Source organism: Phytophthora ramorum (genome assembly GCF_020800215.1).
Source record: "Phytophthora ramorum isolate Pr-102 chromosome Unknown Phyram_PR-102_s0006, whole genome shotgun sequence".
Taxonomy (NCBI): Eukaryota; Oomycota; class Peronosporomycetes; order Peronosporales; family Peronosporaceae; genus Phytophthora; species Phytophthora ramorum.
The window spans coordinates 1,784,123-1,802,878 of record NW_027150652.1 but is presented as its reverse complement, the minus strand read 5'-3'; the positions used below and the strand labels follow the sequence as shown (position 1 = coordinate 1,802,878).

Genomic DNA, 18,756 nt, shown 5'->3' with positions numbered 1-18,756 from the left:
TAGTGCATCCTTCCTCACGGCACCTCTTTCCGCCTGGCACAAAGCACACACTGGGATGAGATACCAGCGCCATTACAACTTTGGTTCACGCGGCGTACCTCCATGGCTCTTGCAGAGTCCGCGAGACTGGGCCGAGTTTTTGCATCCTTCAGTGGCACACCGTTTGCCTGGGTCACGCCAAAGTGCATGTCAACAAACAGCCAAGTCACAATGAGCAAAATCGTCAAAGTACCTCCACCGTGCGCGATGCAGAATCCGCCGCCTTGATCGCTGCGCGTACACTCTGAATACGTGCATCGCTTGCCGCCACCGTGACGCTTGCAGAGTCCCCTCGAGCGAGCGCCTTTTGTGCAGCCGGGGATCATGCAGTCCTTCGACTTTCTCGCTGACTTGTACTGTCGTTGAGGTGGGGATTGCGTAGTTGTGCCACGAAACGATTGGCCGCCCCACGAAGCCCGCTTGCGTCGAGAGGTGGGCTTAGATTTTTGAGGTTCAAACTTGAGAGATCGACTGGTAGAACGTGCCGGTGCTTTCTCTGTTGTGTTTCGCTTGGCAGTGGAGCTGTTTCGCCTCGTGATATTCTTCAGCTCTGCCGGATGATCGACATCACCAACATAGTTATCATCGAAGTGTGCTTGATTGTGGTCCATCAGAGGTTGCTGTCGAGGGAACTTTTCGCGTAGACCTGGGCGCCGTGGCTCATTGTCTGTACCGAATAAGTGGAAAGGATCCCATGAGCGTCAGAAGATCGGTTGTCACTACTGTACAATTGACACGACGTACGCTGAGACCGCAAAATCGGTTTCAGTATTGTTGGGCACTCCGTTGGCAGCGTGTTGAGCGGTGGTAACTTCGGAATCGACGGGCTATCGATAAACTCTCTCCCCGTCCGTTCGAGCTCTTGATTGCCTTCCAACTGGCGATGCTTCTCCATGCACGCTTCAACATCGGGACTGACGTAATCCAGACACTCCGTCTGCTCAAGCAGCTCTACCCACTCATCGGGTTCAAGTCTACCATAGCACGACACAAGCATCGTTAGCAATCAAAATCATCCTGTACCGAGTCAGAAAGCAAATCCGCACCGGCGTTCGTTGTAAGCGGGAACTGTCGCTTCGGGCACGACAGGTTGGTCCAGAGGAAACGGAATCCACGGACTTAAGGTGCCATGGCGACTTGGGGTCATCCCCGTCCTCGTCTGCAAGAAACCATCGAGCTGTTGGGTCTCCATCACGTCAGACACCATCTCCCGTTTGAGACGCGCAGTTAGTTCCGGTGAGTGAGTGGCTTGGTTCCTCTCAGTCGCCTCGTCCATGGCTGTAGCCCTGGCTGAGTCGTCGGAGAGAGGATCGCTGGCCGTCTGTCTTCTCCAGAAGAAAAACTCAAAGTGAGCGCTCACGCCTCGCACGTCCGCGGTCTCCATCACCTTCTCCAGTCAAGAAAGGACACGCTTCCTTCTCCAACACACAAGAATCTTAACGCGTCGTCTTTTCTCGATATGCTGCTGTTCTCCCAGTTCGAGGCGCTTGCAGTATGACGGAGCCACGTGAGAACGGACGGCAGAAGCGAGTAAGAAAGCTCGACATGCTTCCTGTCTGCAAGCGGATGAACCTCGAGACGCAGAAAGCGAGGGGAGACGAGCAGTGTAAGGTCCGTGTGCAGCTTGGCGGGACAGCGGTGCGCTCACGCTGCACTGCGGACTTTCTGAGGAGTGATGGTCGCCAAATGTTGAAGTTATGTACACCACACCATCTTGAAGTTGGAGTTGGCGGTCGCAGCGGATTCGCGACCGCTCAAGTGGCCGTGCAAAAACTGCAGCGAATATGACGCGAGTGGCGAGTGGTGGCGGACGGCTGTGCGCCTACCTCATGCTCGTGGTGCTTGTTCTGATTGTGGCTCGTGTTGAAGCTGCCGGCAATGGTAAGGGTTTGCTACCTTAGGCTGAGATTTTGCCAGTTTGCTGAGATTTGATGTGGTTAGCTGGAACTTTTGGTTTCGATTTACAGAGCTATACGTTCCAAGAGGATGATGGTACTGTGCAGGTTAAAATCGTTCGAACTGGAGGCGCTAGTGGGAGTGTTACTGTCAAGTACGCATTAGCAAAACCACTGGAAGCCACTGCGTCGGTCAACAAGAATTTCAAGCTGACGGACGCTGCCTATGCAGTGAGCTTTGACGAAAACCAACTTGAAGGCTTTATCAATATTGAATTGGTCAACGACACAGATTACGAGGCGAATGAGTTCTTTTTTCTCCAGATCACAAGTGTGAGCTCTTCAGCTACAATTGGCACAACTGACACTGCAGTTGTTTTCATTGCGGATGATGGAGATGCAGGAGAGTTCAATTTCGCTGCACCTTATATTTTCTGTAGAGAAGACAGCGGGAATGCAGTCGTGTCAATTGAGAGAAGTATTGGATTTTCGTCGGCATCCTACGTTCCTGTCACTCTTGTGGTAACTACAGTCACTGCGGACAGCAACGCCACAAACGGTGGTAGCAAAGCCTTTGACTATTTGGGTGTATCGCAGGAGCTTACTTGGGCGACCGGTGAAGTGAATCAAACGTTCGCTGTGAAGGTCTTTAATAATGGCAAGTATCAACCAAATTCGAGGGCCATCAAGGTTCGTTTAGATTCCGTCAAAGGCGGTGCAATCATCGGAGCAAAGTCAGACATGTGGATTTATATTATTGATGATCGCGATGCTGGAACCATATCGTTTGCTTTGTCACATTACGAAGTGCTAGAAAACGGGGGTAAAGTGACCGTAAACGTTACACGCTCTGGCATTCCTGATGCTACCAACGTAAACACATATACCGACGGAGCAGTCACCGTGGATATTGCAACGTACTGCGGTACTATTGTGCCGGGGAAATCCCGGTACGACTTGGATTATGATTATGATGTTGTAAAGACTCGAGGCTGCACACATGTCAGCCCATGTACCGCGAAAGAATCCGTTGCATACACACCCGTCCAGAATACACAGTTATCATTTGCAGACAAGGAAGCTTGGAAAACAATAGACATTTTTATTCTTGATGACGACCTTTTTGAGGCACCTGACCAAGTATTTAAGGTTCTACTTCAGAACGTAGCTGGTGGGGCTCATCTGGGAATTGACTACGAGCACCCTACTGAGTGGAGTTGGTATCACAACGAATTCTTGGCCCTCGAGACGCATGCAGATCAATTGCTGGACAATGTTGGTACAATTGTAACCATTCAAGACGACGGAGATCCCGCTGTGCTCGTATCAAAGGGGAGCCTTTCGGTGTCTGAAATCGGACAAATTGATACATTTCGAGTTCGGTTGAACTCACAACCAACATCAGATGTCACCATTCAGCTCGGTGCAAGCGCGACGGAGGTGAAGTTATCTCTGTCAACGTTAACATTTTCGTCTACGAACTGGAATCAATACCAGACGACCACAGTTGAAGCTGTTCCTGATGACACCGCCGATGGGATACACAGCAGCCTTATCTCGCTTACTGCTTTCAGCAGCGATACGTACTACAAATCCCCCCTAAAGACTGTGGCAGGTTCTTCTGGATACACCCTTGCAGTTGGTATTTACACTCAGAAGTGGGGAATATATGACACTGGAAATGCCAACCATGCCTTTCCTTGGGAGGATAGTGATGGTGTCATAACATCTCCTGCACATCAACCTTCGATTGAGGCATTTATCCTAGATGATGACCAGCCGACACTTCGGGTTGCTCCTGAGATTATTCGCCATCAGCAAACTGGTAGAACACCTCAGAACTTTGTATCTGTACGCGAAAATGGCCACACCGCATCTGTTGGAGTTGCCCTCTCGAGTCAGCCTCACGCCGATGTTGATATATCCTTCGTCCCAGAAGCAAACTCTAATCTCCAGGTAAAGCCCGCTACATTAAAGATCACAGCGTCTGCGTGGCAAGATACTCAGTACATTACAGTATCGACAGACGCAAATCCTGATGCCTCGCAAGAAGTACAGTACTCAAAGATATTAGCTTACTCAGCCAGCAGTGGTGACGCGATGTATAACCGAGGTATTGTATCGTTCACTTTGTTCGTGCAGCAATTTCCCGCTGCGTCGGTATTATTGGATTCATCTCGTGCAACTACTCGAGAAAATGGTGGAGATGAAGCGATTGTGACGTATGGCCTGAAATTGAATAGTGAGCCCATGCATTGGGAGCCGAGAGGCAAATATCAGCGTTTCGAAATCACTCTCAAGCCTAACGCAGACACAACTCTGGCTTTCTCCGCAAACACGCAGGGAAGCTTCGGGACATCTACTACACTCATCAGCGCAAGCAATTCTTCTCAGAGTACTAGTGACAAGACAGTGAAATCTGTCGCTGTTGTTCGCTTTGACACATATCCGGTGATTCAAGCAAGAACAGGAAGCTCTCAAGTTGGACTCGCGATTCTTCGATTGTTTCGATTGTCTGGTGGCGAAAATGGTGGTCTAGGTGGAATTATCGTGGGTGTCACAGTTGCGCAACGGGAGTCATCGGACACGTGGAATGAAGCTTTACTAAAACCAAAGTGTACACAAACGAACTCCAAACTTGTCCCTGAATGTTCTCTAGTTGAAGGCGAATCTGAAGTAGCGTCGCTCTTTCCAGGTACGATAACATTTGAGGACGTTAGTTTGCAGTCCGACGGAGAAGCACTTGTCACGCAGAGTACCACAATCGATCCAAGCACTAACAAGATTTCACCATCATCAGGGTGGATAGAAATTGATGTCACTGCCGCCCTCAATCGAGTGTTGGCAAAACAACGAGACCAATCCTCGAATTCCACTACCATTTCTTTCCTAGTGTATTCTCGATCAACAGCTACTTTCGTGTACGATGGAGTGGATGAAGTAACATTCGCTTCAAAAGAGCACAGTGATGCAGCGCTGTGTCCCCAGCTTCAAATTACAGCGTCTGGAAGTGTGAATCTAGCCCTGTCTAGTACAGCCTCCCAGAGCCAGCAGGGTAGTGCCAGTGCTGCTACTGATGGTAACTTGAACTCGGACTCGAGGATTGCCTCAACTTACGCGATGTCACGAACCATAGATACGTACCCGTGGTGGCAGATTGATTTGAAAAGTCTTCGACGTATTGAGGATATCGTGATTACCATTAAGAAAAAAGTCCCAGTGGCTGACTTGCAAGCAAATCAGCTCACCACTACATTTTGGGTTTTCCTATCTGATACCCCATTTTCTCAAAGCAACAACAGAACAAAGGCGTTTCTGTCCGCAAAAGATGGCGCGTTGTACTTGCGTGAGTTCACAGTTTTATCGAGATCATTTGAAACAACCGAAACAGACACGATTACCTATCGGTGGCGTGTGAATGGAGAGACAAATGGTCACTTCGGGGAGGACCGTTTTGTTGCTGACTACACTACTTCTACTGAAGCACGTTACTTGAGGCTGCAGATTGAAGGAGAAAATAGTCTTCTCCTGAACGAAGTGGAGATTTACCAACAAGCTTTTGCGAGCAGTAAAATATCGATTGGAGGATATATGCCAAGTGTGACCATTGCTCGTGCTGATCAGAATCAAATTGAAGTGTCGATCCCTTCCATGCAAGGAGCAGATCCCTCGCCATGTGACAAGAGAACGCGTATTTGTCGGCACGAACTGCTATTCACATCTGGAAATTGGCGAGAGTCCCAGCAGGTACAAGTACACGCCATAGACGACAAGGTTGCAATTGGTGATCGTGAAGTGCTGATGACCCACACAGCCGAGTCGCTAGACGTTGACTACGCCGGGGATTTGTTTTGCGGTGGGTCTCAGACAGCCTGTAATGCAAATTTATTTAATGATTCAAGTGTGAAGAAGCTCCATATCCTGGAGGACGACGAGAACAAAGTCATTCTTTCAAAGTCAGAATTTGTCGTGATCGAAGGAAGCAATGCTTATCCAAACTCTGACCCGTTTTATAGACTATCAGAACTCCAGACACGATACCTTCGGTGTGATAGTGACCCTGACGTGGTAATTGACCTTCAGGGGGCTTCTAATGCGGTATGTGCAACGCCGTTCAGAAAGACGTATGTTGCCCCGTGGGAAACTTGCATCACAAACAGCAGTGCGCTACCTCTAGAGATCGGTAGTGCGTGGATAATGGCTGGGTTCGAGTCACTGACGAACCTGTCCGCCATATCATTCGTAATGCCTCCCTTGACAGGAGAAAAATATATTCGTCAGATGACGCTGTGGGGTAGCCGCAACTACTCCATCACTAGCTCGTCCGCCGATGTCCTGAACATCAAGAATTGGATTCAAATGGGAACTTCGCAAGTGTCAATGAAGTCTGGCGGCCCTCAAGAGATCACAATGAGCGGCCTGTCGCTCTTCACAGTGCACAGCATTTTGATCGTGTTTGATAAATCTTATGATGCCATTAATCGCTGTATCCTAGCACCCCAAGTCACCGTCATTGGATATGAGCCAGTTCCATTTCCACTTCTTATAAGAGGTGACCTCTCCAGCCCAGACAGCGTACCACCCGAGATTAGTCACTTGTCACGTATGCATCATTGTGGGGTCTCCGACACTGTCGCTGTACGTTTATCGAGTGAGCCCCTAGCTGATACGCTGGTATCAGTTCTCGTTGAAGGCGCAAGTGAGAAGTATGTCACAGCATTCGATGCTACCAACGCATCAAGTGCCTCGAGTTCGTTGTCAAGCCTTGTAGGTGCCAAATACGAATCAGGTGAAAACCGGCGGTTCCGTATGCCGACGACGCTGCGATTCACAGCAGAAACCTGGGATATAGCTCAGAAACTGACATTTTTGGCAGTGGATGACAACACATATCTCGGAGACCGCAAGCTGTCGATGCACATAAGCTCGGTGTCAACAGATTCCATGGGCCTCGATATTCCAATTCAATTGGTCGGCAACAGTGCAATTTCTCGAACCTATGCACGTCTGTCAACCACGCTGTCATATTCGAGTGCGGAGTTTGTAGTGCGCGACCACGATGATAGTTCCTGGCCATATCATATTGCAACGAAATGGCAGTCTGCATCTGGATCTGTTCAAGTCGCCGTTGTCGATGATGATTTACCTGGTGTCACCATTTCGGCGAGTGAGGTTGTCGTATCGGAAAGCATACCGAAGGCGACTTACTCGGTCTCTCTTGATTCAGCACCACTGCAAGATGTCATGATCAAAATTTCGTACGATAAGGACTCCAGCTTATTTTCTGTGTCCCCACTGGAGCTAACTTTCACCCGATTGAACTGGTATCAACCGCAATGGATTGACATTTATCCCGTGGCGAACGACATTTATGATGGGGCATTTCCTTTCACCTTAAACTACGAGAGGCTTATTCCGAAAGTAAAGCAGCCTCTTCTTCTTCATCAGGTTACCAGTTCAGACAGCAAGTACAACGACTTGCAAGTTGGTACCAACGAGAATGATTTATCAACTGCGTACACGGAACACCAAGGCGTTCGTATAATTGTCCAAGATGACGATACTGGCTGCGAAAAGGAGTATGAGTGTCTGAATGGTGGTGAATGTGTGAAGACCCTGGCAGGAAATGCTTGCTGGTGCCCTTCAACGTTTGGAATGAAAAACTGTTCAATGGTGTGCGGACGAGCAAGCGAGTGCGCGTTTGATCGCCTATCATTTAAAATTCGATGCTTTGAAACTGAAAACAACGCAGTATGCAGTTCAGCCTTTTCCGCGAAAGCCTTAACATCGGTGCTATATCGAATGCTCACGACGAAGGTCTTCACTGGCTTGGATGGCCAAATACACGCAAAGCTCTCCCTCAGTCCCATATCGGAGGCTATGTATGTCGTCAATAATTCGAGAACGTCATGCGTGGACGGCTCAAAAGGTTGCGTTTCTGTATCAATTGACTTTATGAGACCCAATCTTGACGATACTTCGGTCACGAGTAAATTGTTCGCGTATCAAGAGGCCGGTTCGCTTAGGGCATCGCCAATGCACATCGAGCTGATGACTTCAGATCCACAGTACGTGGAGAGCAGTAGTGCCATGGTTGGGATGTGGATCTTCGTCGGGTTTTGCGGGGCTGCCGTAACAGGTGCAGGTGGCTTATTTGCTGCACGAGCGATTCATGCCAAGACTAGCCATGTGCGTCCCGATAATGATTTTTCTGGGGAGCAAACCGAGCTCTTAGCAGTTGGGGCCACATCTCCACGGGGGATTGCAGCGTTTTCACCACCAATCAGTACGTAGGCGGCACAGTAAACGATGGTCATTTTGAATAGTTGCCCTTGGGTTCGACGGCTTGCCTTTCCAAGACCACTGTAGCTCTGTTCGCCTGCACTACGGTAGGCACGTGCCGAATGGATGTCTATCAATCCTTCTCCATAGTATAGGTGTGATTAGCGCGCCAGCAACTCCACTCCGGGCACACCCGTGCATATTGAGAATGCCACAAGTATCCGATAAACTTCTAAAATGGGGGCCACGAAGCAATAGCCGCATACCGAAGAGACCAACAATAATGGCGGTCGCAGGGCTAGCTGCGAGGTTGCAGCAACTCGTGCCCACAGCGACATCACCTGCAAGTGTAGCATTTTGCACATGTGCCATGTCGAGTGACTCATTACTTTTGTCCCAGCGAAAGTCGATACACATGAGCGCGCGATACTGAGAATAGTGCTTGCGACAGCGCATTCTTGTTGAAAGCCGTCGTGGCAGTGCAACATGACGGCCAGTACATCAACCGGAAAAGGGTTACCAATCATGACAAATACGTCCGAGTTGTAGTAAGAAGTACTTAGTATTGTGGGTCTGCTCGTCGTCGCTCGGAATCCCAAGTTTGACTGTCAAGGCAGGTCCGAAAAAGGCACCAGGTACATCGTCGAGGTGAAGATGAACTGTTGGACGATGAAGCGAGACAGCGCTCATGCTAAACTTGCACAAGAAAGTCATTAAAAGGACGAAGATCATCTCGTGAACGTCCATGTACATTGCGTAGTACCCATGTAGCCGGGTTGGATCGGCGCTAACGTGTTTAGCGGATTCGCCATGTCGAATTTGACAGCAAAAAAGAGCAGACAAATGGCCGGGAACATCATCAGCGTCCAAACGAATCTGTTGGCATGCAACTGTTGACAGAAGACAGCGACTTGGACAACAGCAACGACCGTTTTTCGTATTCCGTCCGGCATGGTGTTTGGTTGATGCCCCACAGAGTGCAAAATTGAATATGATGGCTTAGAAAGTGAGGACAACTTCATCAGCACCATCGTAGTCTAAGCGAGTAATTTTATCTACTTCTATAGAGGCTAGTGTGTATGGCCGAATTTGCGCAAAGAGGTCACCCAGCCTAAGTTTATATGCGGGATGCAAGTCAAGTTCCGAAAGAGGGGAAACCAGCAGAGTGCGGTGGCATCAACGTCACCAAATTGCATGCTTTTCCGATTCCTCGCTTTACGAGAAATGGGCCCTCCAGAACTACACTTACCGCTCCGACTTGAAGCGCCCAGAATCGGCAAGAGAAGAAAAAAACACCAGCTACTCGCAGCAAATGAATTAACAATTCGCAAGGCAACTGAAACCAGCGATACGACATCCAGTACCAAGTAGCCACAGTCGTGATCTACCTAACAGCTACCCTTGATTCCAAGATCCGACAGCGTCACGGGCGAGAGGTCAACCCAACTGCGCATCGCATTCACAATGGACAGGTCACGGTGGACGCGAGTGTACTTGCCTCCAGCGAAGCCCTCGACAGTGTAGCCACACGACCCAGCCCGGAACGCTTTCTCGTACGGCACGCTGGCAGTACACGTCTGGCCCTGCGATGAATCGAAGCCACTGCAATCCGAGTACGCATCGGGAAATCCAGCAGCACCGTTGGGGAACCACGTGTACGAGCTCAGTACGACCTTGATCTGCCAGTCGGCATCTGTGCGCGAGAACAGTTTGACCTCAAAGGAACGGTGCTTCTCAACGTCCTTGTCCTTGATGAGAACAGATCCTGCATCACCCATGTCGCGGGAGGATGAACCATCGTTCTGCTGGTCATGGTCATCGTTCTGGATCACAAAACGGGATGCAGGCAAAATCCACGAGCCGCAAATTGGGAACTCCTTGGGATAATCGGACGACCAAATCTTGAGCTTGGCAATGTCGGTAGAAGAGACCCCGTTGGCAGCATATTGTGCGTCCAGCCCCTTGTAAAAGTTGTAGCCTGAGTCGGCGTTGCATGCCAAAAGGCTCGCCTCGCCGCCTAGAATTACTTCGCCCCACGAGATGAAGTCGCCAGGAAGACTGCCACCCATGTACTTGCTCAGAAGGCCGTAGATTGCGCCTGCATCGACAGGTCCGATGTGTTTCAGGGCATCCAGCCGAAGTCCGCTGAATCCGATGCCAAGGAGATCTACAAAGTACTGAGCAATGCGTTCACGAACGTACGTCTTCTCCGTATTCAAGTCTGTCAGACCAGTGAGCCAACCCGTTTCGAGCTGGAGTTGGTCGGTCCACGAGCTCATGGTGCGCTCGCAGTGGAAATCTGTCGGTCCATACGGAACGGCGGGGAACTCAAGCGCTGGGCGAGCATTCGTGTACGCATTCGTGCCGTAGGTGTAGCTGTGGGTGTAGTAAGGAGAGTGTTTCGTGCTGGACTTCGCACCCCATGTGACACAGGATCCTCCACTGCTGTAGCGGTGGGAAAGCACGTCGTTGCCTCCACCAGACATGTGGTTCACAACAGCATCAGCGTACACCCGTATTCCATTCTTTCGGCACGCTTGAATCATCGACCGCAACTGCGTTCTCGTCCCAAGGCGTGAATACAAACGGTAGCTCACGGGTTGGTACACAAAATACCATGGATTCCGCTGACCACTTTGCGGCCACGCATCTGTCACCACGGATTCCTGTGGCGGATTGATCTTCACTCCCATGTAGCCTGCCTTGCCCAGGAAATCCGAGCATTCCTGCGCAATATCATCATACGGCCAGCCGAACAAGTCGACGATAGCACCCTTCTGGCCTCCCTTCATACCACTGGGTTGCGTGACAGCACTATTCTGCCAGACAAAGTTGACAGGATCCAGCTCCAACTTCCATGTACTGGTTCCATCTGTGCAGACAGCGGCGATAAGAAGGTCGTCCTTGAGCGAGTTTGTAACTTGGTACGTTGCAGACGTCGACGTAACTCCGTTGTAGGAGTACGAACAGGTCGCTGAGGAAACCCGGAGGTACGTGCGCACAGTGACAGTGGCAGAAGTGCGATCCGATCCGTAGACTGCATGAGCGTATCCGGTCAGTGATCGGTAGTCCTGGTAGTCTGTCGACCAGCCACTTGTATTACGCGGTGGGGTTTGCCACTTCCTCTGATCGTCGGTGGAGGGAATCTCGGTCTGCGTAGAGCTGGAGCAGGAGTCAAGTCCATTGTAATTGTAGCAGCTTCCGGACGGAGTTGTTGCTGGCGTGGTCGGGGATGGAGCAGCGGTGGATGTTGGCGAGGGGCTGGCAGTGGTCGGTGCAGGTGTTTTTGGTGTCGCTGTCGGGGAAGGAGTAGGAGTAGGAGTGACTGTGGTCGTCGCCGGCGGGGCGCTTACCGTACTCATGACAATCCACTTTCCGGCGCTAGTAGCCTTGTAGTTGGCATTATTGTCGTTGTCCCAAACGCCATTCCCGTTGTTGAAGACAAACTCGAGGGAAGCCTGAGGCGATGCCAAGTCGTACTGGAACCACCCAACCGAGGCCGGGTACTTAGAATCGGTGGACGCAGTCATGAGATTCCCGGGCGACGTTGTCCACGTTGACCCAGTGGAGTAGTGGATGTACGGGGTCGTCCAGCCAGTTTGGAAGAAGACATGCAACCCCGTTCCATCACTCGCTGCCGTCAAGACTGTCGCCGATGGCGGGGTGCTGACGGAACTCGTCACTTGCCACGTTCCAGCTGTGGCAACTTTGTAGTTACCATTGCTGTTGTTGTCCCAGACGCCGTTGCCGTTGTTGAACACGAACTCAAGTGAAGTCGTAGAAGCAGGTAAGTCGTAGCGGAACCAACCCAGCGCGGCGGGAAAATTTGTCGAGTCATTGCTCTTGGTCATGGCTTTGCCTGGAGAAGTCGTCCAGCCAGACCCCGTGTTGTAGTGGGTGTAGGGGGTTGTCCACCCCGAGCGGAAGTAGATGTGGAGGCCCGTGCCGTCGTTCGTCTTGGCCAGTGTCTGGGCGTTGGCGAAGCCGGCAAAAAGTATCGTTGCCACCAGCGCTAACAGCACGGAGCTTCCGGTTCTAGACGTTGCTGGCATGGCGCGGTGACTCGTTCAAGAAGCTTGACCGGATACTTGAGTTCTTCTCGGCGCAAGGCGAAATGAAAAGTGAGGTCCTAGATCAAGCAGAACCAAACGGCCCAAACCAAGCTACAACTATTACCGATCGTAGTCTTCAAGAGCGGCTTCCTCCTCTGCACGTGAGATGTCCATGAGGCTCACGGTGAGCAGGTCGCCGCTCACGGCCAACTTGATTCATTCCGTGAGCTGCCTACTGTTGCAGTTCTCGCCTCGATCTACTGGGCACGTGGGTGGTGGGGGATGGCTGGACGAAGCAGAAGTTGCCGTTTTTACTTGGCGGTGTCACTTGCCAAAGTTGAAGTGGGCGAGCTCACAATGACGCCGCGTATCAGCCACCCGCGTCCAGTCATCACGAGCAATGTTCACGAGCAGCGGGAGTTAACTGATGCGATCTTCCTTTACATCAAGTGCTTCAGGCACTCAATCATCAACTGCTCCGGTGCCTCGGCTCACCCCGTTCACCGTCTGCATCACTGGCAACACGACCCGGTCATAGTGTACCGGGACACACACTGAAAGCAAGACACTCATGGCGCAGCCTGCACTCGCTTGCAGAGAGACAGACGAGCGCTGGAAGCTGCGCCGCCGTCGCTGGATTTCTGTCCACCTCCCGGTCTTCAACACTATTCGAACAGTGCAACGACCCCATCGCGAGGGCACCGGCATCTGATTACTTGGACGTCTGCCGCGGCCGCAGTCGCCACTTTGGGGTCGGTACTGTAGCACACGATTGAGGCAACAAGCTGCTGCAACTCAAGAGCTGCAACTCAAGAGCTGCAACTCGGACGGCAATACCCAGCGCATCCGTATTGACACTAGAGCTGTCGGCGACAGTTAAGCTTAGCCTGCTTGACAACTACTTTTTCGAGCAACCTGCGTGGACCTCCAAGCCTGCGTTAACCTCCAGCTAAGCTCCATACAAAACCCAATATTTGGATCCTTTCCAAGCAAGCGATTGAAGACAATGGAAGAGCTCCGGTCTCAAGACCGGACGTCGCGCTCACCATGCATATCGAGGCGTATTCGCCCCATGCGCGGCAGCATCAGCCGTAGTAACTCTATAAAGGCTTGTTCAACTCTAGATTCCCGCTCGGAGCCTAGGCCACGCCTGGGAGATTCGTCTGTAGTTTCAAGCCTGACTCCGACCTCTGATCGCTACCCGCTACGCAGCCACTCCAGCACACCTCAAGCCAACGATTACGGTACAGCCCCCAATACTCCAATTTCTCAGAGCAAACGATAGCGGCATCCTCCGTCCGGTTGCTCTCACGCTTGGCTTCAAACTGAACTGCGAAGAGCAGCGGCGTTGTGAACAACGACGGCTCCGTTAACAAATCCCGTCCTCATATTTGTCCTCGTCTTCGTCCTCTCCTAGGTACATGAAGTAAGCGGCATTCTTGGAGACCCATTGAAGCACACGTCCTGCTTCCCATAGCAGCTCGAACTCATGCTGGGTCAAATGAATGTGCGCCTGAGACGTGCGAGTCTCAAATGACTCCAAGCGCGGTGCTCCCTTGAACGCGATCGTGCTGTAGTTGCCCGTGCCTTGTGGTGTCTCGAGATACCAGGTCTCCCCCTCCACTGACGAGTTGTTTCGTGCAGCGCGCGTGTCCTGCATTACCGTTGCCGGTAGAAGAGCCGGCTGATAAGCCTGCTCGACCGGTGCCACAATGCCACACCTGGGCTGCAAACTCTCTCCATTTTCGTACATGGCGTAGTAATGTGTGACCGTCCGTCGATTCCAGCCCGGGTGCTCCTCGCAGATGGCCTTGATGTCCTTCTTGCCGGTCCGGACGAAAGCAATGCAGTACCGGGCGATCCAAAACTCGGGATCCCGAAAACCTCGGAGCACCTTCATCTCCTCTCCATTTCTCTGTCGTTCTCACCGCAGACAAACACTTGAGCCAGCAACTCGGCCGAAGCTCCAAGCCGCCACGCAGACCAGCTCCGTCTTTTGTGGCGATTGTGCAAAAGCGCAACAGTGCTGGTCAAACTCAACGGCGTGTGCTCCAACAATAGGACCACGCAATACAACAAGTATGTTCCCAATTCATCGTCATTTCCAATTTTGCAGCTTCTCATCGTCAATATGTCTCCGTCAATAATCGCTATCTTCCAGTACATGAAAAGTTTGGGGCCTGCGTGATATACCCGTTGACCCCGTTTTCGCTCATCATAGCTGAGCTTTTCTCGGTGACTTGTGCCCGTTCAACGAGAGCACGAACCGTGACACGCTTGGAGGCACGGATGATAGCTTCGGTCAGTTCAGGATGCGTCAAGATAAACATAAGCGATATCCACTGAGGTCTCTGCGCCGTCGAGCAAATCGATGAGCTTCTGAGGTGCAGCTTCGTCGCGAGAAAACCAGTGTAGTCTACAACTGTAGTTTGTAGTCTACTACACAGTATGTCCTGCTCCATGCGGCCAAATACTCGACGGTCGACCCCCATAATCTTTGCGATGTCCTTGAGCGATTGGGTTTGTTTGTGATGCTTAAGACCGTGTCAGCATTTCCACCACGAAACGCATGGGGTCCACCGATAGGGTTTACCTGACTTGGACTCGTCTTGTTTGGGCTGGGCTGGGCTGGGCGTGGACGATGGAGTCGATCGTGCTGCGGGCGTGTCCCGTGCTTCGATGCAGCTGGGTAATTTTCTCCCCATTCTGGTATCGCTTGCGAAGCTTTGGGTCTTCTCTGATGGGGTTTAGTCGCGGACGGCGTTTCTTGGGCCGAGTTCTGTAGGCATTCGACGGCAAGTGGCATTTTTCCGACGGGAGGAGGGACCACATTCTCCTGGAGACAGACCTCCGATCCTCCAATAAACGGCTCGGAAAGTCGGATCCTCCACGTTACTGTTTAAATGGCGCCTATGCAGTACAGCTGGAAACGTGCCGATGGACGCCAGCAGAGCCTCAGCGTCGACGAAGAAGATGAGGACGGCGAAACTGACAAACAGCAGCGATAATACCCGTAGCGCTGCAAGCCGACCATGACCACGTCGTCGCGGTCAGCAGCAACAGCGATTTCAGCTCCCGGCACCACGCTGCATGGGAGCATCAACGTCGACCTCATCTGTACAACCCATACTACCGTTGCAGATGTACCTGATGGTCTCATGAGGTAATAGCGCTGAGTTCGAGCACCTGGACCTTGAGCTTTCTTTCGCAGCGACGCCATCTCGCGCCCAGGTTCATGTTCCGCGAGCGGGTGCAGCTGTTCGTCGCCACATCATTCGCGTCCTGCGCGTGCATGACACGGTCGAGACGTCCCATTATTCAATCAGCGCCCCACACAGCAAACAGATTATTCAGCCCACCGAGCCATGTTTGGCCGCGCTGTCCAAAAGCAACAGTTTGCGCCTCTCGCCCATGGCGCAGCTGGAGAAGGCCGCCCACAAGCTGACGATGTACTCGCGTGCCCTGCGCACGCAACTCCTTGCCGAACTTCTTCTTGTACACGGGCTTGATGTCGAGCAGCACGATGTGGTACTGGACCATAGCAATGCCTTCGTTGACTTCGCTCATGGGCATCTGCTGAACAATGGCGCGCACGTTCAGCCACATCTTACACATCAACAACGTTCTCGTCCTGCATGGCACACTTTTGCGAGCGCGACAATATAGCGCATCGTGGCAAGGGAAGGAATTTCTTCGAACTCTCGCCGCCTAGCCCTAATGGGTTCCCTCGCCGTATTTTATCACTCCGTCCGTTTTTAATCACTACCTCCGTTTTTGATGAATACATTCGCGCTTGTGAGACTTGATGAGGTCGACAAATTCAGTGCGAAAAGTTTGCACAACCTGTGAAAACATATTCTACAAAACTACTTTTCCGCAGGTTTTGCACAAAGCCGCTCTCAATTTGTCGATTCCACTATACTTTGTTCAAGTTATTCTGAAAATTAATGTTCGCTCCGCTCTGAATTTGTCGATACCATCAAATCTCGCAGGATGCTTCAGCAATAATTGTAATTGAACAGTTTTGATCAGCGGGGAAGATGGATCTCAGCGGTGCATGGGAGGAAGTGGCGCGCTTCCGGGCGACGGGCATCGCCACTTCGGCGCACATGTACGCGGGTGAGCAAGAAAACGCGCTCGTGCAAGAGTTTCTGGCGCAAGTCCCGATCGCGACGCTGTTCGTGTGTCTGCAGGACGCCAGCGACCGCGGATCCGACAAACAGGTTGGCGTCAACTATATCGGCGGTTTTGTGTGCAAATTATCGGCATTTAATCCGGTGCTTTGCGTTGTGCGTAGGTGAAGCAGGTGTGCGACTGCATCAACCGCGTGCTGGGCGCCGAGGGCGACGGCACGAGCCTCTTCTTCCAGCCAGACGTGAGATGATTGATTGCAATATTCCGGTTGTTTACGTTCTGACGTGATGGCGGGTTGCACCGACAGATTGTGCCGTTTGCGTTGGCTGGACTGACACACGTGGAAAAGCAGGCGAGGGCGCTCGTGGTGAACCAGTTTATTGCGCACCTAAGCAGAAACCCGACGCTAGACCAAGTCAAGGCTGTGGTAGGAACTGAAGGAAGAGAGGGGACCGCTAACAAAAAAATCTAAATGCTTGTGTTGCTGTTGCAATGGTGCAGGCGGATCCGTTGGTTTTGGAGCAAGTGTGCAGTGTCGTTGCGGATGAGGACATTGAGGTCGCTGCAAAGGCTTCGACGGTGCTGGAGATGGTGCGGCATGCTTTGTCTTCACTGCAAAACGCACGTGTGTTAACGATTGGGTTGGATGTTGCAGTTATCGAGCATCCCCGACAGTGGTATCTACCAGGCAGTGCTGGACTCTCTCACAACGAAGGCGCAGAGCAGGTTTGTCAGATACTACGTCACTTGTACTCGCAAACCCTTGTGCTAAACGTTGTTGCGGATCAGTGATATTACGCAGAACTCGATTGCATTCATGCGGTATCTGGAGACAATTGTGAAGATCTGTGCTCAAAAGGACGATCACATGGAGTACGGGGTTTCCGCGGGAGCGATTAACTTGGTATGCTCTGTAGCGCAAATCACCCTTGCCTTCCTTCACAATTAGCTGATATTGGTGGCTGGACTCGGTTTTGTGGGCAGATCCTGAACTGCCTGAAGTCGGATGATCCGCTGTTCTTGATGAATGTCGTTGATTTGGTGCCGGCGGTGTGCCAAACGAAGATTGGCGTGCAGTATATCTTCCAGTCAGGTGTGCAAGTTTGATCATATCGACGGCAACAATAAAATGCATCTGCTCGTGGCTAACGATCTGTCTGTGGTGTTTTCGTTAGGGACGCTGAAGACGTTGCTAGGAATGACGGAAGGTAGGCTCGCCGTTCCGATTTAACAAATTGGTGCTTTGCACACTCCGAGCTAAAACTAACGATGACTACCCAGATCCTTTTGTTGGAGGCAATGCGGTTCGGCTTGTAGGCGAGGTCTCTGCTACAGCGGCTAGTTTGAATATTGAGTCGTGGAGTTGGAGCGATGCCACACTTTCCAAGGCCTTTCTGGAGACGGTGGAGAGCAAAATGCAGAGTACTGACTCGTTGCAGCAGATTGCAGCAATCGATGCGCTGGCTGCCTTCGGATCATCCTCAGATAAAGGTGAGCTCCGTCACTTGGTGCAGGAAGGGATCCTTTGACTAAAATGTTCATCTGGACCGTAGAACTCCATCTTCTTCTCCAGCACCGAACCATATGCCAGATGTGGCTCCAGCTCGGCAGCAGCGCCAAATTGCCCGTGAAAGCTAACTGTTTCCACTCACTTGCACGCGTTATTGGCGCATTCACAAGACTCAGGAAACAGGCCGACCAGGTGCCAGTGGAAAATGCGGGTGTGTGGAGCATGTGCGAACGTCTGTTCAACAGTCTGGGTGTGGAGTGCGCCAAGCAGTCCACGATGGTGCTGTTGATGGACGCGCTGAAGCAGCCGTTCGAGGAGTTGCGGACGTCCGTATTCCACGTCTTGCGCTCGGTGGCTGCGCAGAACAACGCCTGGGGTATGCGCGCGCTGCAGTCTTACGGCGGCTTCTTCGAGTTTCTCATGGACCGCACCACCGAACCGACCAAAGAGACGCGCGAGTGGAAGTTCGCTGTGCTGGACGCTGTCCTGGCTTCGCCGTTCCAAACTCAATTGGGTACGTGTACCAGCCCCACGCTGCAATTGTGGACTTGCGTTTGCGTCGTCTCATGACTTGCCTTTTCGTGCTATTGTTGTTGTCGTGGTGTTGCAGACGCATCATTGCTGGAGAAGCTGCAGGCGAGTATGCGTCGCGGTCCGTACGCTGGCGCCGCTGCGCCGGCCGAAATGCAGCTCGAGTCGGCTTAAGCCGGAGCGATGCATCACTTAGTTGATGCTCTAAAGAGCGTTGACTCGCAACCACGTTTTTCGGCTTGAAGTGCATGACATGCTTGACATGTGAACTGATCCGCCTCGCCACGTACTTCTGTACCACGCCCTTTTTCAC

At 51.7% G+C, this 18,756-nt stretch overlaps 3 protein-coding genes across 3 annotated transcripts; 1 reads left to right on the top strand and 2 right to left on the bottom strand.

Moving 5' to 3' along the window:
* Nucleotides 1-649: 649 nt before the first annotated feature.
* On the bottom strand, nt 650-1,423 carry KRP23_7453 (uncharacterized protein; the record flags this gene model as incomplete). Its single annotated transcript, XM_067892771.1, has 2 exons — nt 650-1,013; nt 1,086-1,423. The coding sequence occupies 2 exons, from the start codon at nt 1,421-1,423 to the stop codon at nt 650-652; spliced, it is 702 nt and encodes a 233-aa protein (XP_067744618.1).
* Nucleotides 1,424-9,604: 8,181 nt separating this feature from the next.
* On the bottom strand, nt 9,605-12,268 carry KRP23_7452 (Pancreatic alpha-amylase; the record flags this gene model as incomplete). Its single annotated transcript, XM_067892770.1, has 1 exon — nt 9,605-12,268. The coding sequence occupies one exon, from the start codon at nt 12,266-12,268 to the stop codon at nt 9,605-9,607; it is 2,664 nt and encodes an 887-aa protein (XP_067744617.1).
* Nucleotides 12,269-16,308: 4,040 nt separating this feature from the next.
* Nucleotides 16,309-18,617, top strand: KRP23_7451 (26S proteasome non-ATPase regulatory subunit 5; the record flags this gene model as incomplete). The annotated part of the gene is made up of 11 exons (XM_067892769.1): nt 16,309-16,491; nt 16,566-16,643; nt 16,710-16,829; nt 16,904-16,993; nt 17,058-17,128; nt 17,192-17,306; nt 17,387-17,495; nt 17,578-17,610; nt 17,684-17,893; nt 17,956-18,426; nt 18,523-18,617. The coding sequence occupies 11 exons, from the start codon at nt 16,309-16,311 to the stop codon at nt 18,615-18,617; spliced, it is 1,575 nt and encodes a 524-aa protein (XP_067744616.1).
* Nucleotides 18,618-18,756: the final 139 nt, after the last annotated feature.